This window comes from Semicossyphus pulcher, unplaced genomic scaffold (genome assembly GCF_022749685.1).
Source record: "Semicossyphus pulcher isolate SPU_LCO1_2020_fin unplaced genomic scaffold, fSemPul1.0.p SCAF_2, whole genome shotgun sequence".
NCBI lineage: Eukaryota > Metazoa > Chordata > Actinopteri > Labriformes > Labridae > Semicossyphus > Semicossyphus pulcher.
This window is the reverse complement of record NW_027211693.1, coordinates 20,485,988-20,504,080: the sequence shown is the minus strand read 5'-3', so window position 1 is coordinate 20,504,080 and position 18,093 is coordinate 20,485,988. Positions and strand designations below refer to the sequence as shown.

The 18,093-nt window shown below is 40.7% G+C and overlaps 4 protein-coding genes across 4 annotated transcripts; all 4 read left to right on the top strand.

Moving 5' to 3' along the window:
* Positions 1-244: 244 nt before the first annotated feature.
* Positions 245-2,680, top strand: LOC138597806 (protocadherin alpha-8-like). Its single transcript, XM_069669327.1, has one exon. The coding sequence runs from the start codon at positions 245-247 to the stop codon at positions 2,678-2,680; it is 2,436 nt and encodes an 811-aa protein (XP_069525428.1).
* A 1,213-nt stretch (positions 2,681-3,893) lies between these two features.
* Positions 3,894-6,456, top strand: LOC138597805 (protocadherin alpha-3-like). The gene is made up of 2 exons (XM_069669326.1): positions 3,894-6,254; positions 6,448-6,456. Exons 1-2 carry the CDS (start codon positions 3,894-3,896, stop codon positions 6,454-6,456), a joined length of 2,370 nt encoding a protein of 789 aa, XP_069525427.1.
* A 340-nt stretch (positions 6,457-6,796) lies between these two features.
* LOC138597804 (protocadherin alpha-8-like) lies at positions 6,797-9,624 on the top strand. The gene is made up of 2 exons (XM_069669325.1): positions 6,797-9,103; positions 9,619-9,624. The coding sequence occupies exons 1-2, from the start codon at positions 6,797-6,799 to the stop codon at positions 9,622-9,624; spliced, it is 2,313 nt and encodes a 770-aa protein (XP_069525426.1).
* Positions 9,625-10,516: 892 nt separating this feature from the next.
* LOC138597803 (protocadherin alpha-3-like) lies at positions 10,517-13,607 on the top strand. Its single transcript, XM_069669324.1, has 2 exons — positions 10,517-12,874; positions 13,581-13,607. Exons 1-2 carry the CDS (start codon positions 10,517-10,519, stop codon positions 13,605-13,607), a joined length of 2,385 nt encoding a protein of 794 aa, XP_069525425.1.
* The last annotated feature ends 4,486 nt before the right edge of the window (positions 13,608-18,093 follow it).

The following is an 18,093-nucleotide window of genomic DNA, read 5'->3' as shown; positions in this document are numbered from 1 at the left end:
CTGTATGTCGCCCTCTTGGTGTCACTGTTACATCAAAAACGCCGGAAAAGACTTGGTCCCTCCCATCACAAAGCTTTTGTTCGGTACCTCACAGCAGAGGATATATATGATTTGAGAATGAGAGTCGAATAAGACCGCTTGGTGAGTTTCTTTAAATGTAATGCTAATGCTAAACGGGTCAGATATGCACGTTTGATTTGTTGCAGAAACAGGCTCCTGTGGGTAGATATATTGTGGCATAACGATGGGAAGGCAAGGGCGATCGCGATCAGAGGACTACGTTTGGTTTGCTTTTTGTTTGTTCTTACTGCTGATTTTTGGAAAGCAAGCTTCTGCTGAATTGAGGTACTCTATTCCCGAGGAGATGAAAGAAGGAACCCTTGTTGGAAATGTTGCAAAGGATCTTGGTTTGGACAAAACATCTTTGATTGACCGACGGTTCCGTGTTGTGTCTGGATCTAAGGACGCATATTTCGAGGTAAACCCGGACAATGGTGCCTTACAGATCCGTAAGAAAATCGACAGAGAGCAGCTGTGTCAGGGAAGCGGTGCATGCTTAATGGAACTGAAAATCCTAGTTGAAAACCCGTTGGAAATACACTATGTCGTGGTAGAAATAACAGATGTAAATGATTACGCACCCAGTTTTACTGAGAAGGAACAACATTTCGAAATATTTGAACACGCAACCCCCGGAACGCGTTTCGAACTGCACGCGGCCCGTGATCCTGATGCTGGAATTAACTCCATTCGTACATACACATTATCGTCTAATGATCACTTTGAAATAGAAATAAGTCAAAGCGATGAGGAGAGAACACCATTTTTAGTTCTAAAGAAATCTTTAGACAGAGAACAAAAGAATGAACACGTGCTAATCGTAACAGCAGTTGATGGAGGTAAACCTCAAAAATCAGGAACACTAAATGTTTCCATTATTGTTCTTGACATTAACGATAACCGACCAACGTTTAGTCAGGATACTTATCAAATAGAAATATATGAAAATGCACCTCTTGGTACTACTGTAACAAGAGTGAATGCAATAGATCCAGATCAAGGGACTAATGGGGAGATCGATTACAGCCTCAGCAAAACATTAGCTCGAAAAGTTTATGAGATCTTTGAGTTGGATAGTTTAAGTGGACAGATTAAGTTGAAAGGAGCTTTGGATTTTGAGGAATCAGAGATTTATAAACTCGATGTCCAGGCATTGGACAGAGGGACACCTCCATTAACAAGCCGATGTAGAGTCATTATAAAGATAAAAGACGTCAACGATAATCCACCAGAAATAGAAATCACATCACTGTCAAACACAGTGTCTGAAGATTCAAAACCTGGAACAGTTATTTCACTACTTAGTGTGACGGATAAAGACTCCGGTGTCAATGGAAAAATTATTTCCAGCATAAACAACAACGTACCTTTTGAGTTAAAACCGTCCTATAAGGAGAACACTTACTCAGTTGTAACTAAGGAGTTTTTGGATCGAGAGCAGGTGTCACATTATGAAATAACAATTAAAGCCACAGATTGTGGTGAACCTCCCTTATCGACTTTTAAAACTCTCAACATTCAGATATCAGACGTCAATGACAACAGACCACATTTCTCCCAAAACCCATTACAGTTTTATCTGACAGAAAATAATGTTGCTGGTGCGTCAATATTCTCTGTAAGCGCAAAGGACAATGATGTTAATGACAATGCAGCTATTTCATATCATATTGTGAGAGAAGGAAGTCAAAATGACATCATGTCTTTCCTAAATGTAAACTCTGAAAACGGACACATCACCGCGCTGAAAAGTTTCGACTTTGAAACAGTGAAAACGTTCCACTTCCAAGTTGTCGCCACAGATTCTGGGACTCCGTCACTAAGCAGCAACGTCACAGTGAACGTGTTCATTCTGGATCAGAACGACAACGCTCCAGTCATCCTGTATCCAGTCAGCTCCAACGGTTCTGCTGAAGGTGTGGAGGAGATTCCGCGCAATGTGAACGCAGGACACTTGGTGACTAAAGTCAGAGCCTATGACGCTGATATAGGATATAACGGCTGGTTACTGTTTTCACTGCAGGAAGTGACTGAGCACAGTCTCTTTACTTTGGACCGCTATACAGGACAGATCAGAACACTTCGCTCATTCACAGAGACAGACGAGGCTGAGCATAAACTGGTCATACTGGTCAAAGACAATGGGAACGTGTCCCTCTCAGCAACAGCTACTGTCATTGTCAAAGTCGTGGAGCCCAAAGAGGCATTTGCTGCTTCTGATGTTAAAAGTGCAACAAAGGATGATGAGGAGAATAATGTGACTTTTTATCTCATGATAACTTTGGGCTCAGTTTCAGCACTTTTTCTCATCAGTATCATCGTGCTGATTGCAATGCAGTGCTCCAAATCCACAGACTATACTTCCAAATATCTACAAGAGACTAATTATGACGGGACACTGTGTCACAGCATCCAGTACAGATCTGGAGACAAACGCTACATGTTAGTGGGACCCAGAATGAGTATAGGATCTACTATAGTCCCGGGCAGCCACGCTAATACACTAGTGCTCCCTGACAGGAGGAGGCCGTCTGGAGAGGTAAGACTTTCATATAACAAGGGTGACATCTTCTATTCAGATGTGTTTCACAATTGTGGTTTCAAAATTTCAAATGTTTAGACCGACTCGAGGGTGTACTATGTTTTGAATAGAACCTATTTCAGAATGCCATCTTAATATACAGTCATGTTGGTCTAAGCTTCCTATTGTTATTTGCAAGTGGTGCTGTGTGGTGGACAATGTTTGTTAAGCTTATCTCATCTACCGACTACCTCATGTACACCTTAAAATTTGCTTAGTCGCCATGAACGACTGAGGTGTTTCTTTATAATGTAAAGAAAGTAATCATCTGTCTCTCTCAGAAGACGAGAGAGTAAAGAACGACGTTGTCCTCTTATTTGGAGCATATGGGCGAAGAGGTTTGCCAATGAACATACATAGTTATCATGAAGACAGAAGTGGCTTGTCTCTAATACTGTTAGATAATCATGTTAAAAAGTATGTTGCATCCTTTGTCGAAAAGCGTGATAATTAAGGAGACAAATGACGTGGTAGATAGGGCTACGGGTTTTCTTGAAATCGCTGTCCATGGTGCTGAAATCTATCGACTACTTCTAACATACATAGGATGCTTAATCGCTTAAATCTTCAGTCACAGCATCCGATATTTGGCACTCTGTTTTAGAAAGATGGCTATACTATCTTGTTTGTTTGAGTTCAATAATTATGTTTGTGGCAGGAAAAGCACATTGCGTTTGTTGAGCGCAGGCTGTCGCTGTCCGTGGTGCTGAATATGTCTTAGGCAAGTCTCTATTCCACAGCAATAACACCACACTCTCGTTTGAAACACGATAATAATTGCTATTATAATGTAATGTAAGAGTTAATGTATTTATGTACAGTCTGTTAAATTAATGTACATGGCTATCTTTACCTCATCTTTGCCTTATAAGTGGGACAATGTGAGACGGCTTTTAATCACTGATTTTAAAAAGCTGTTTTTTCGCGCAAGGTCCTCTTCAAACACATTCTCCTATTATTTCAAATTGAACACTGCAATACAAATTTCGATCAGTCGGTGTCAGTATAACAACAAATAATCCTACAACATGTTTTCGTCATAACCACCAGACCCATCCCCTTCTTCTAAAGCCATTACTGACAGAGCCTATTGCGCGGAAACAGCCTGAAATCACGATCAAGCTGTAAAAATCGAGTACTTTGTTGGACAATGGTTGGATTATGACTACGACCGTGGCGGAGGAATTTTACATTAGTGTACGTGCATAGCTCTTTTCAGATGTTTGAATTTTGAATGTTTCGTTTTCACATCATGGAACAAAGACTACATCAGACACGGGGAGAGCGGACGAGATGGGTTGTCTACATCGTGGTTTTGGTTACGGTTTTGAGCAAAGCGTCGGGACAAATCCGATATTCTATCTCCGAGGAAGTGACCGAAGGAACTGTGGTTGGAAATATTGCTAAGGATCTGGGTCTTGAGAGGACCACACTGAAAGAAAGGGGGTACCGTATTGTGTACGGCACAACAGAGCCTCCTTTTCGAGTAAGTCAAGACAATGGTATCTTGTACGTGAATAGAAAAATTGACAGAGAGGAAGTCTGCGACCGAAGCAAGGTTTGTGTAATCGACTTAAAAACTGTGCTCGAAAACCCACTAGAGGTCCACTATGTAGCAGTGGAGATTCTTGATGTAAACGACCACGCACCGAGCTTCCCTGAAAATGAGAAAATATTGGAGATTTCTGAATCTGCATTACCAGGCGCTAGATTTCAGTTACAAGCTGCGCGTGATGCTGACAGTGGTTCATTCTCCGTTCAGCAGTATAAGTTGAGTCACAATGAACACTTTCGTTTGGAGGTGAAAGATCGTGGTGAGGACCGTAAAACTCCTAGTTTAGTTCTTCAAAAGCCACTTGATAGAGAATCTGCCAAGACCCATGTGTTACTTCTGACGGCCATCGATGGAGGTAAACCTCCAAGATCAGGCAATATGACCATAATTGTTAATGTTTTGGATGTCAATGATAACAACCCAATTTTCACCCAGGAGTCCTATACTGTGCATCTTAAAGAGAATTCTCCCCTCGGTACAACTGTTATTCTAGTTAACGCAACAGATTTAGATGAAGGTCCAAATGGTGAGGTTGTATATTCATTTGGAAATGACGTGGATGCACGAGCACGTTCACGTTTTGATTTGAATTCAGTGACTGGAGTCATTACTGTGGCAGGAGAAATAGATTTTGAAGAATGCAGCAGATACGAAATTGACGTCCAGGCATCCGACAAAGCTATACACCCACTATCAACGGACAAAAGTGTTGTTATACATATTGTTGACGTAAATGACAATGCACCTGAGATTGAGGTGACATCTTTTTCGCACGCGATCCCAGAAGATTCCAAACCAGGAACCACCGTGGCGTTGATAAGTGTTAAAGATTTGGACTCTGGTCTCAACGGAAAAGTTATTTGTTATCTAAGCCAAGATCTTCCTTTTACGCTTACTCCTTCGTTACAGAGTAGCATGTATTCTCTAGTTACCAAAGTGCTTTTGGATCGAGAACAGCAAGCGCAATATGATGTAACAATTATAGGTAAAGACGCAGGTGAACCATCCCTGTCATCAGATAAAACTATACAAATTGATTTATCAGATGTGAATGATAACAGCCCAGTGTTTTCACAGAACCCGTATACTTTCTACATAACGGAAAATAACAACCCGGGAGCGTCTATTTTATCAGTTACAGCCCGTGATGATGACGAGGGCAGTAATTCTCTTATCTCTTATCATATATTAAGATACAGGGGCGGAGAACATTCGCTTGCCTCATTCCTAAACGTAAACAGTGAAAACGGACACATCACCGCGCTGAAAAGTTTCGACTTTGAAACAGTGAAAACGTTCCAGTTCCAAGTTGTGGCCACAGATTCTGGAACTCCGTCACTAAGCAGCAACGTCACAGTGAACGTGTTCATTCTGGATCAGAACGACAACGCTCCAGTCATCCTGTATCCAGTCAGCTCCAACGGTTCTGCTGAAGGTGTGGAGGAGATTCCGCGCAATGTGAACGCAGGACACTTGGTGACTAAAGTCAGAGCCTATGACGCTGATATAGGATATAACGGCTGGTTACTGTTTTCACTGCAGGAAGTGACTGAGCACAGTCTCTTTACTTTGGACCGCTATACAGGACAGATCAGAACACTTCGCTCATTCACAGAGACGGACGAGGCTGAGCATAAACTGGTCATACTGGTCAAAGACAATGGGAACGTGTCCCTCTCAGCAACAGCTACTGTCATTGTCAAAGTCGTGGAGCCCAAAGAGGCTTTTGCTGCTTCTGATGTTAAAAGTGCAACAAAGGATGATGAGGAGAATAATGTGACTTTTTATCTCATGATAACTTTGGGCTCAGTTTCAGCACTTTTTCTCATCAGTATCATCGTGCTGATTGCAATGCAGTGCTCCAAATCCACAGACTATACTTCCAAATATCTACAAGAGACTAACTATGACGGGACACTGTGTCACAGCATCCAGTACAGATCTGGAGACAAACGCTACATGTTAGTGGGACCCAGGATGAGTATAGGATCTACGATAGTCCCGGGCAGCCACGCTAATACACTAGTGCTCCCTGACAGGAGGAGACCATCTGGAGAGGTAAGGCCCATTAAAACAAACGCTTGTGTTGATGTTTATTTTTGGTCAAAGAATACTTTTGAATAAGGTATTGAGCAATATGTCGAAGGGAAACCCTCAGGTTTCCATTGGCACATGATGTAACTATGCAAAGCAGTAATTTGCAACATTTACTAATTCATTTCCAATGTCGGGTTGTCGTGACCAACTAAAGATTGTCTAAGAAGCTGTTAAATCACCACTTCTGTAAGGTGGGTAAACAACCGTTTCAACACATGGTGTCAGTGTAGTTCAGGGATTCTCAGCATCATTTTACGTCACGAGCTTTATTTCGACGGAGCCCTTACATTTTGCTCACACAACATCCCTGAGCATAGACAGCGATTGGCAGCACAGACTGTGTTTTTTGTTTAGCAGTTTTTCCAAGGACATCGCTTACAAATATGACGCAATAAGTCTTACTAATATAACGGTGTAGTTACTGGACTGTTCTTTATCTGCTTTGAGTCATGGAACAAAGAGGATGCACCGCATGGAGGGAGCGACAGTGTTGGTTTGCCTTCATGCTGGTTTTGGATATTCTATGGAGCGGAGCTTCTGCACAGATTAGATATTCGATATCTGAGGAGGTTCCGGATGGATCCGTCGTCGGAAATATAGCTAAGGATTTGGGACTAGATAAGAGTGCACTCAAAGACAGAGGATATCGCATTGTAGCAGGCTCAACTGAACCCCTGTTTCAGGTCAATCAGAATGACGGTATCTTGTATGTGAAAAGAAGAATAGACAGGGAGGAGGTGTGTGACCGGAGCAGCCCGTGTTTGATCAATCTGAAAACCGTGTTAGAAAACCCACTAGAGATCCACTACGTAGCAGTGGAAATAGTCGATATAAATGACCACTCGCCTGTTTTTCCAGAGAAAGAGAAAAAGCTCGAGATTTCTGAGTCGGCCTTACCAGGAGCGAGATTTCAACTACAGGCTGCGCGCGACCCAGATGTAGGCCAGTTTTTCATTCAGCAATATAAACTCAGCCATAACGAATATTTTCGGTTAGAAGTCAAGGACAGAGGCGAGGACCGGAAAGTACCGTTTTTGGTTGTGCAGAAGCAGCTGGACAGAGAGACAGCCGGGAAACATAAGCTGCGTCTGACAGCCGTTGATGGTGGAAAACCGGCGAAATCTGGCGCTATAGACATAATTGTGGATGTGCTTGATGTTAATGACAACTCCCCGGTGTTTACTAAAGAGTTGTATTCTGCCTCACTGAGAGAAAACGTCCCGGTGGGCACTGTAGTGATTCAGGTAAATGCCACAGATTTGGACCAGGGAGCAAATGGAGAAATTATATATTCATTTGGTAATGAAGTTGATTCAAAACTAATGGATGTGTTTAGTGTCGACGCTAACACAGGGGAAATCAAAGTAACCGGTCAGATAGATTTTGAGAAAAGTAAAAGTTATGAAATTGACATTCAGGCTTCTGATAAGGGACAAGTTCCACTTACAACTGACAAAAGTGTTGTAATAACTGTCATTGATATTAATGATAATGCTCCTGAGATAGAGGTGACGTCATTATCTAGCTCTATCAAGGAGGATTCGAAGATAGGAACTACAGTGGCTCTGATTAGTGTCAGTGATTTAGACTCTGGAATTAATGGTAAAGTCATCTGCACAATCAATGAAGATGTTCCTTTCACTTTATCTCCTTCCTTACAAGAAAACATGTACGCTGTTGTAACAAAGCACCACTTGGACAGGGAAAGTGTTTCCAAATATGATGTCACAATTGTTGCGAAAGACACAGGTGACCCGTCATTTTCAACTGAAAAAACCATACGCGTCGTAGTATCAGATGTAAATGACAACAGGCCAGAGTTTTTAACAACCCCCTATGCATTTTACATCACCGAGAATAACAGCCCCGGAGCCCCACTATTTTCTGTTAAAGCTTTTGATCGTGATGAGAACGACAACGCACTTATTTCCTATCATATTCTCAGAGATGGAAGCGAAGACAATAAATTAACTTCATTTTTAAATATAAACTCTGAAAGTGGAGATATTTTGGCGCTGAAAAGTTTCGACTTTGAAACAGTGAAAACGTTCCAGTTCCAAGTTGTGGCCACAGATTCTGGAACTCCGTCACTAAGCAGCAACGTCACAGTGAACGTGTTCATTCTGGATCAGAACGACAACGCTCCAGTCATCCTGTATCCAGTCAGCTCCAACGGTTCTGCTGAAGGTGTGGAGGAGATTCCGCGCAATGTGAACGCAGGACACTTGGTGACTAAAGTCAGAGCCTATGACGCTGATATAGGATATAACGGCTGGTTACTGTTTTCACTGCAGGAAGTGACTGAGCACAGTCTCTTTACTTTGGACCGCTATACAGGACAGATCAGAACACTTCGCTCATTCACAGAGACAGACGAGGCTGAGCATAAACTGGTCATACTGGTCAAAGACAATGGGAACGTGTCCCTCTCAGCAACAGCTACTGTCATTGTCAAAGTCGTGGAGCCCAAAGAGGCTTTTGCTGCTTCTGATGTTAAAAGTGCAACAAAGGATGATGAGGAGAATAATGTGACTTTTTATCTCATGATAACTTTGGGCTCAGTTTCAGCACTTTTTCTCATCAGTATCATCGTGCTGATTGCAATGCAGTGCTCCAAATCCACAGACTATACTTCCAAATATCTACAAGAGACTAATTATGACGGGACACTGTGTCACAGCATCCAGTACAGATCTGGAGACAAACGCTACATGTTAGTGGGACCCAGAATGAGTATAGGATCTACTATAGTCCCGGGCAGCCACGCTAATACACTAGTGCTCCCTGACAGGAGGAGGCCGTCTGGAGAGGTAAGGCCCATTAAAACAAACATATTTTTCGTTTTCTTTTTTCTAAATGTATGTTTTCATTGACATGAGGAAAATGTTCATATTTAACAACCAATATCTTCAAATTTTCCATCAATTTTCTCAGATACAGTTAGTATTGTTTCAATCTGACAAAGTCATCCTGTACACTGTTTTTAGTCCCTTTCCTACCCTATGTGGAGAGTCCATCTTTAAGTGGTTGTAAAATTTTGCCACATAATGGAACTTGGTAAAGGACAGGGAAACATTGCGGTCCCTGAATTGCACTCTGCATTTTCTGTTGTCAGTGAATGAAAGTCAATATTTCAAATTATCCAAATATTAAGTACATTTATAGCAGATGGGGAGATTTGGGAAAATGGTGCCTCGTTTGCTGGCTTTTAGATTTGTTTGTTTGCTTACACGAATACTAGATTTGAGAATTCCAAGAGGTTGTGGTATTGTTTCGCAATGTATAGCAATGAATCAGCTGGCTGTTGTTTCTTTTAATGTTGCAGTTGTGATCCTTTGTCGTTATTAAGACATGTTTCGATTTTATTTCTTACCTTTATACCATTAACAGTGATATAAAACTGTTTTAGTCGTTTCGAAAGCATTTCACATTTCCGAATGTTAATAAAATGATTACACATGATATAAAAAAAATCACTTAAGGCAAACCATGTACGTAGCATGATAAATACATGATAATATTTTGAATAAATAATGGCTAAATAAATTATACCGCAGTTAATGGTCCAATGTTGTGCAATAAAAAACTTTCTCCAACTGCAGCTACACAGAACTGCAGTCAGTGATCGCTGTCCATGGCTTCGCTGAAATGTTTGTTGGATTTCACAAACAATGAACCTAAAAAAAGAACGAACATTGAAAGACATACCGGCGTTATGTCGTAGAATAAATTGATGCAACTTAAAATAAAGTAAGAACATTTGTGGACATTATATGCGTTTTGTGTTTAAGGACATTTTGAGTTTGCTTGTTTAAACTGGTACAACACTTATCCATCTCTTTATCTCTTTCTAGTTACCCGACGTTTGCTTAGAGAGACCCATTAGCTACAAACTATTTTACCATTTAAATAATGTTCTAAAACCCTCAGACTTCTTGCAGTGAGACAATAGCTCGCATGGTGTCAGTATAATGTAAAAAGTCAGCAGTGAACGAACTTGTTGTGTCGTCATTGCATAAAGGTTCCACCTCCTGACAACATTCTCAGTTCCATGTTAGTACAGCATTTTCTGTGTTTCGTATTGCCTTTGGTAAGATTATTTTTGCCGTCGTTTCTGCGATGTGGAAAGACAGTGAATATTTTAATACACAAGAGGGCTGAATTCTGTTTTACAACGTAATTGTTGATCCTGTGATGGATTACTGATGTCTTCGGATTTAACCATGGAACAAAGAAGCTTTGAGACAAGAAGAGCGCGAGGATATTTGGTCGGCTGCGTTGTTGCTGCGCTTTTGTGGAGCGTTGCCTCTGCGGAAATACGATATTCTATCTCCGAGGAAGTTAAGGAAGGAACTGTGGTTGGAAATGTAGCAAAAGATTTGGGGTTAGATAAAAGCACACTTAAGGAACGGAAGTATCGGATTGTTTCGAGTAATGCCGACCCTCTTTTTCATGTAAATCAAAACGATGGCATCCTGTATGTGAGCCGAAAGATTGACAGAGAAGATGTGTGTGCACAGAGCACTATGTGTTCAATAAATCTGAAAACAGTGCTAGAAAATCCGCTGGAGGTCCATTATGTTGAAGTGGAGGTGATGGATATTAACGACCATTCTCCCACATTCCCAGAGAAAGAGAAAACGTTGGAGATTTTCGAGTCCGTGTTGCCCGGAGCAAGATTTCAGCTAAGAGCCGCACGGGATGGGGACAGTAGTCAATTCTCTGTTCAGCAGTACAAACTCAGTCAAAACGATCAGTTCCGTCTGGAGATTAAGGACAAAGGAGAAGATGGTAAAATACCAATATTGGTTGTTCAAAAATCTTTGGATAGGGAAAGTGCTAAAAGTCACTCATTGTTACTTACGGCCCTGGATGGGGGAAAACCTCCGAAATCTGGCGACATGAATATTCTGGTAAAAGTTTTAGATGTAAATGATAACGCGCCTGTTTTCTCTCAAGATGTTTATTCTGTGATGCTCGATGAAAATGCTCCAGTAGGTGCAACAGTCATACAGGTAAATGCAACTGATTTGGATGAAGGGCCGAACGGGGATGTGGTTTATTCATTCAGTAAGAGTATTAATCAAAATATATTAAATCTGTTTGATATCAATCAATTAACAGGTGTAATAACTGTAAAAGGTTTAATAGATTATGAGGAAAAGGACAGATATGAAATTGAAATTGAGGCATCTGATAAAGGCTTTGTTCCTGTAACTACAGAGAAAAGCGTCATCATCAAGATAGTTGACGTGAATGATAACGCACCTGAGATTGAAGTTACCTCTTTCTCAAGTTCCATCCCTGAAGACTCCAGACCTGGAACTACAGTTGCCCTTATCAGTGTCAATGACCTGGACTCTGGTCTCAATGGAAAAGTTATTTGCTCGATACGCGAGGATGTACCTTTTGCTTTATCACCATCTTTGAAAGATAAAATGTATTCATTAGTCACCAAAACACCTCTGGACAGAGAGAAACAGTCACATTATGACCTCACAATAACTGCAAAAGACACTGGTCATCCTCCACTATCGTCTGAAAAGACAATAAGCGTCGTGGTGTCAGATGTGAATGACAACAGTCCAGAGTTTTCACTGAGTCCTTATACTTTCTATGTGACTGAAGCTAATGAGCCAGGCACCTCTGTGTTTTCTGTTAAAGCTTTTGATCGTGATGAGAACGACAACGCACTTATTTCCTATCATATTCACAGAGATGGAAGCGAAGACAATAAATTGGCTTCATTTTTAAATATTAACTCTGAAAGTGGAGATATTTTGGCGCTGAAAAGTTTCGACTTTGAAACAGTGAAAACGTTCCACTTCCAAGTTGTCGCCACAGATTCTGGAACTCCGTCACTAAGCAGCAACGTCACAGTGAACGTGTTCATTCTGGATCAGAACGACAACGCTCCAGTCATCCTGTATCCAGTCAGCTCCAACGGTTCTGCTGAAGGTGTGGAGGAGATTCCCCGCAATGTGAACGCAGGACACTTGGTGACTAAAGTCAGAGCCTATGACGCTGATATAGGATATAACGGCTGGCTACTGTTTTCACTGCAGGAAGTGACTGAGCACAGTCTCTTTACTTTGGACCGCTATACAGGACAGATCAGAACACTTCGCTCGTTCACAGAGACAGACGAGGCTGAGCATAAACTGGTCATACTGGTCAAAGACAATGGGAACGTGTCCCTCTCAGCAACAGCTACTGTCATTGTCAAAGTCGTGGAGCCCAAAGAGGCATTTGCTGCTTCTGATGTTAAAAGTGCAACAAAGGATGACGAGGAGAATAATTTGACTTTTTATCTCATGATAACTTTGGGCTCAGTTTCAGCACTTTTTCTCATCAGTATCATCGTGCTGATTGCAATGCAGTGCTCCAAATCCACAGACTATACTTCCAAATATCTACAAGAGACTAATTATGACGGGACACTGTGTCACAGCATCCAGTACAGATCTGGAGACAAACGCTACATGTTAGTGGGACCCAGAATGAGTATAGGATCTACTATAGTTCCGGGCAGCCACGCTAATACACTAGTGCTCCCTGACAGGAGGAGGCCGTCTGGAGAGGTAAGACATATTTAAGTGCAAACTGTGAGTTGACTACCTGTTTTGTTGGTAAAGAAAACATTAACTATGCCTTCCTGAATATAGCGTTTTGCATAGGTCTACATTGTATTTGTTGGTTCCCTGGTTTTCAACCGCAATATGTTTTTATGCCCTTTTTAAGACGCATTTGCAGCTGTAGTGAGAGGGATCACTTAGGCTGACTTGAATACTTGAAAACCACATTACTTACAAGTTTCCCTGGTCACATACCCTGTCAATAACTGTATCGACAGTATTAGAAACACTCTGACTTCATGCCCGTTTAAACACTATGAACGTTCTCTTAGTCTATGATAATAACAATGCTGGTTGCTCTTTTTAAACGCTGCAGTATCTCGTTGTAGGTTTATGTTGATAACGTATGTTGCCACACTGTTCACTCTTGTAAACACAGTCCACATTTTACACCCGTTTGATCACTTAGAACTGCAGACAAGAAAATGTAAACTGACAAATGTCCAATAGATAAGCGTGCTTTTTCTGAAAAACAACACTCAACACAAAGCAATCGCTGTCCTTGGTGCTGAACGTTTTTGCTTCGTCTGGTATTGTAATTATAGCTTCTTCAGTATTAGATCCTAAACATTATTCACTAATGATATGTACGACCTTTACAACGTTTTCTTTTATATCTTCTTTGAGGCAGTTTTGTGTTCACTTGTTACAGGCTCAATTAAGTGCCAAGAGATTTTGAGGAGGGTAAGTTTAGGCAGATGATTGCTATGGCTTCAAAATCAAATCATCATAGAGATAATGTGAAGACCATCCTTTAAATGTCTGCAGTTTGAAATAAGGTCGCATGGTGTCAGTGTAATGTAAAGAATCAGCAGTGCACGAGCTTGACGTCATTGCTTTTTGGTTCCACCTCCTCAAATCAGTCTCACTTCGATACTGGCAGCATCACTTCTGTGGTTATTTTCATTCAACGGGCAGTTTGCCCCAAATTCTGGATATAGGTGAATACTTATTCACATAAAGAAAAGAGTTGCCTTGTGCTTTTGCAACGTAGACATTGTCCTTGTGATGGATTACTGATGATCTCGGGTTTAACCATGGAACAAAGAAGCTCGTTGTCACGAGCGCGAGGATATTTGCTGGGCTGCGTGTTTTCTGTGCTTTTGTGGAGCGCTGCCGCAGCGGAAATACGATATTCAATCTCCGAGGAAGTTAACGAAGGAACTGTGGTTGGAAATATAGCAAAGGATCTGGGGTTAGATAAAAACTCACTGAAAGACAGGAAGTATCGGATTGTTTCCAGTACAGCGGACCCCCTTTTCCACGTGGATCAAAACGATGGCATCCTGTATGTGAGCCGAAAGATTGACAGAGAAGAGGTGTGTGCACAGAGCAGAACGTGTTTAATAAATCTGAAAACAGTACTAGAAAACCCGCTGGAGGTGCACTACGTTAGAGTTGAGGTAATGGATATTAACGACCATTCTCCCACTTTCCCAGAAAAAGAGAAACGTTTGGAGATTTCAGAGTCTGTGTTGCCCGGAGCAAGATTTCAGCTAAAACCTTCAAGGGATCGAGACAGTGGTCAGTTCTCTGTTCAGCAGTATAAACTCAACAGCAACGATCATTTCCGATTGGAAGTTAAGGATAAAGGAGAAGACGGTAAAATACCAACATTAGTTGTTCAAAAATCTTTAGACAGAGAAACAGCAGTAACACACTCATTGTTACTGACCGCACTGGATGGAGGCAAACCTCCGAAATCTGGCAACATGAATATTCTGGTTAATGTTTTGGATATTAATGATAACGCGCCTGTTTTCTCTCAAGATGTTTATTCTGTGATGCTTGATGAAAATGCTCCAGTAGGTACAACAGTCATACAAGTCAATGCAACTGATTTAGACGAGGGCCAAAACGGAGATATAGTTTACTCGTTCAGTAACAGTATGAATCAAAAAATATTAAACCTATTTCATATTAACCCAGTAACAGGCGAGATTACTGTTAAAGGTTTAGTAAATTACGAGGAGAAGGACAGATATGAAATTGAAATTGAAGCATCGGATAAAGGTTTCGCTCCGCTTACAACAGAAAAAAGCGTCATCATCAAGATAGTTGACGTGAATGATAACGCACCTGAGATTGAAGTTACGTCTTTCTCAAGCTCCATCCCTGAAGACTCCAGACCTGGAACTACAGTTGCTCTCATCAGTGTCAATGACCTGGACTCTGGTCTCAATGGAAAAGTTATTTGCTCCATAAGTGAGGATGTTCCTTTTGCTTTATCACCATCTTTGCAAAACAATATGTATTCATTAGTCACCAAAACACCTCTGGACAGAGAGAAACAGTCACATTATGACCTGACAATAACTGCAAAAGACGCTGGTCATCCTCCATTATCGTCTGAAAAGACAATAAGCGTCGTGGTGTCAGATGTGAATGACAACAGTCCAGAGTTTTCACTGAGTCCTTATACTTTCTATGTGACTGAAGCTAATGAGCCAGGTACCTCTGTGTTTTCTGTTAAAGCTTTTGATCGTGATGAGAACGACAACGCACTTATTTCGTATCATATTCTCAGAGATGGAAGCGAAGACAATAAATTGGCTCCATTTTTGAATATTAACTCTGAAAGTGGAGATATTTTGGCGCTGAAAAGTTTCGACTTTGAAACAGTGAAAACGTTCCACTTCCAAGTTGTCGCCACAGATTCTGGAACTCCGTCACTAAGCAGCAACGTCACAGTGAACGTGTTCATTCTGGATCAGAACGACAACGCTCCAGTCATCCTGTATCCAATCAGCTCCAACGGTTCTGCTGAAGGTGTGGAGGAGATTCCCCGCAATGTGAACGCAGGACACTTGGTGACTAAAGTCAGAGCCTATGACGCTGATATAGGATATAACGGCTGGTTACTGTTTTCACTGCAGGAAGTGACTGAGCACAGTCTCTTTACTTTGGACCGCTATACAGGACAGATCAGAACACTTCGCTCATTCACAGAGACAGACGAGGCTGAGCATAAACTGGTCATACTGGTCAAAGACAATGGGAACGTGTCCCTCTCAGCAACAGCTACTGTCATTGTCAAAGTCGTGGAGCCCAAAGAGGCATTTGCTGCTTCTGATGTTAAAAGTGCAACAAAGGATGACGAGGAGAATAATGTGACTTTTTATCTCATGATAACTTTGGGCTCAGTTTCAGCACTTTTCCTCATCAGTATCATCGTGCTGATTGCAATGCAGTGCTCCAAATCCACAGACTATACTTCTAAATATCTACAAGAGACTAATTATGACGGGACACTGTGTCACAGCATCCAGTACAGATCTGGAGACAAACGCTACATGTTAGTGGGACCCAGAATGAGTATAGGATCTACTATAGTCCCGGGCAGCCACGCTAATACACTAGTGCTCCCTGACAGGAGGAGGCCATCTGGAGAGGTAAGGCCATTTAAATAATAGGTGTTTTATTTAAGATGAGACATGGTGCAAAATGTCATATTCAACAACCAACACCAGCATATTCCACTTTAAAGGTGTATTTTGTTCAGATACGGTTAGAAATGTATGTTTCAGAGAAGTCCTTCCTGTCTTTGTCAAAAAACATATTCATACCCTAAGTGGAAGGTAAGTTTAGGCAAATAATTAAAGTGCTTGGTTGATATTAAGGAGACATTATGGTCCTTGGTTGGACTTACTCTTGTCAGTGACTGTAAAACAATACTTCAGATTTTTTTAAATATGAAGGGAATTTGTAGCAGATGGAGAGATTTCTGAAAGCAGTGGCATGCTTGCTGTTTGATTTGAGCAGTGGTTTAGTACACTGATACTATGATGTATGTTTCTATGGCACAGTGGACAGGTTTTTCATTTCATGGTGTGGAATCAGTTAGCTGAATATTGTTTGATATAGCAGGTGTAATTGTTTTTGTTTTAAAGATTATATTTTTATGGCTTAACTTGGACTGGGTTCAACGTAAAAGACTATTGCTTATTTCATGAGTGAAATCTGTAGTACAATACATTACTGTTCATTGACAACATGGTTGTAAAGTATGATGATAGAGAAAATAATTAGGTAACACTATGTAATTAAACTAAAAACAAGGTAATAGCTAGCTTTTGACATTGGGTTTATCTGGGTTATCATGAAGGCAAATGTATGTAACAGCGTAATAAATGGGCAACACAATTAAAGATGCAATGAGGCAAAACTATTAAATAATATTAAATCAATAACTTAATAGCAATAAGGTAACCTGTAAAATATAAAATTGTTATATCAGTACATTTTTTGGATTAAGCATATGTAATATAGTAATATTAATCGCGTTTTAACCTAATCACGTAGTTAATATATTATGTGTTAATATCCTTTTTTTTTTCTGTCATAGTATCTTTATTTTAGGTAGACCTACAATATTTCTATGTTTCTTATCTTGCTTTGCACTTGTCAGATGTCTTCAAAAAGCAGATGTTATAAAGATGTAGTTACAGTACAGTAATACAGCTATTGCTACTTGTGCGTTTAGGTGATAAAAGTCAAGTTTCCTACAAAGAAGAACTAACTGACAACAGAAACACTGCAGCATGAAAAAAGAAAGGATGCCGCAGTTTATGTTCCATTGTTTTTAATATAAATCCTAAAATCGAATCATATTACTTTCACCAACTTTGGCTACACACTGCTGCAGTCAGTGATTGCTAACCATGGTGCTGAAAATGATAAATCTCACTTTCCAATGTGTTTTCAATCAAGTGGAACATAAATTAAACAACCATACTGACAAGATTTCGGTAATTAAGGTAATTCAAGTTAATCATCGGAACTAGAAATGTTCGCAAATGCTCTGCAGAATACTTACAACATTTTGAAACATTTAGAAAATGTAGTATGAGTGTTTACTGAAGGGTTAATGTAGTTTTCACTTCCTGTTAATAGATTACGTTGGGTCTGAGATTTGCAGTAGTTACGAAACATATTATTATTCATAAGATTTGATACAAACCCTTAAACTCTTCTGCAGTGAAAGGTTAGCTCGCATGGTGTCAGTGTAATGCAAAAAAGTCAGCAGTGCACGAGCTTGTTGTGTCGTCATTGCATGAAGGTTCCACCTCCTGACAACATTCTCGATTCCGTGTTCGCACAGCTTTTTCTGTGCTTCGTGTTGCCTTTGTTAACATCCTGTCTTCAACCATTTTTGACCATGTAGA

Excerpts from the sequence above, each read along its gene's own strand:
- LOC138597803 (XM_069669324.1), top strand. The coding sequence starts at position 10,517 with ATGGAACAAAGAAGCTTTGAGACAAGAAGAGCGCGAGGATATTTGGTC. Across the intron at positions 12,875-13,580 it reads GGAGGAGGCCGTCTGGAGAG|GCTCAATTAAGTGCCAAGAG; the intron begins GTAAGACATATT and ends CACTTGTTACAG.
- LOC138597805 (XM_069669326.1), top strand. The coding sequence starts at position 3,894 with ATGGAACAAAGACTACATCAGACACGGGGAGAGCGGACGAGATGGGTT.
- LOC138597804 (XM_069669325.1), top strand. The coding sequence starts at position 6,797 with ATGCTGGTTTTGGATATTCTATGGAGCGGAGCTTCTGCACAGATTAGA.
- LOC138597806 (XM_069669327.1), top strand. The coding sequence starts at position 245 with ATGGGAAGGCAAGGGCGATCGCGATCAGAGGACTACGTTTGGTTTGCT.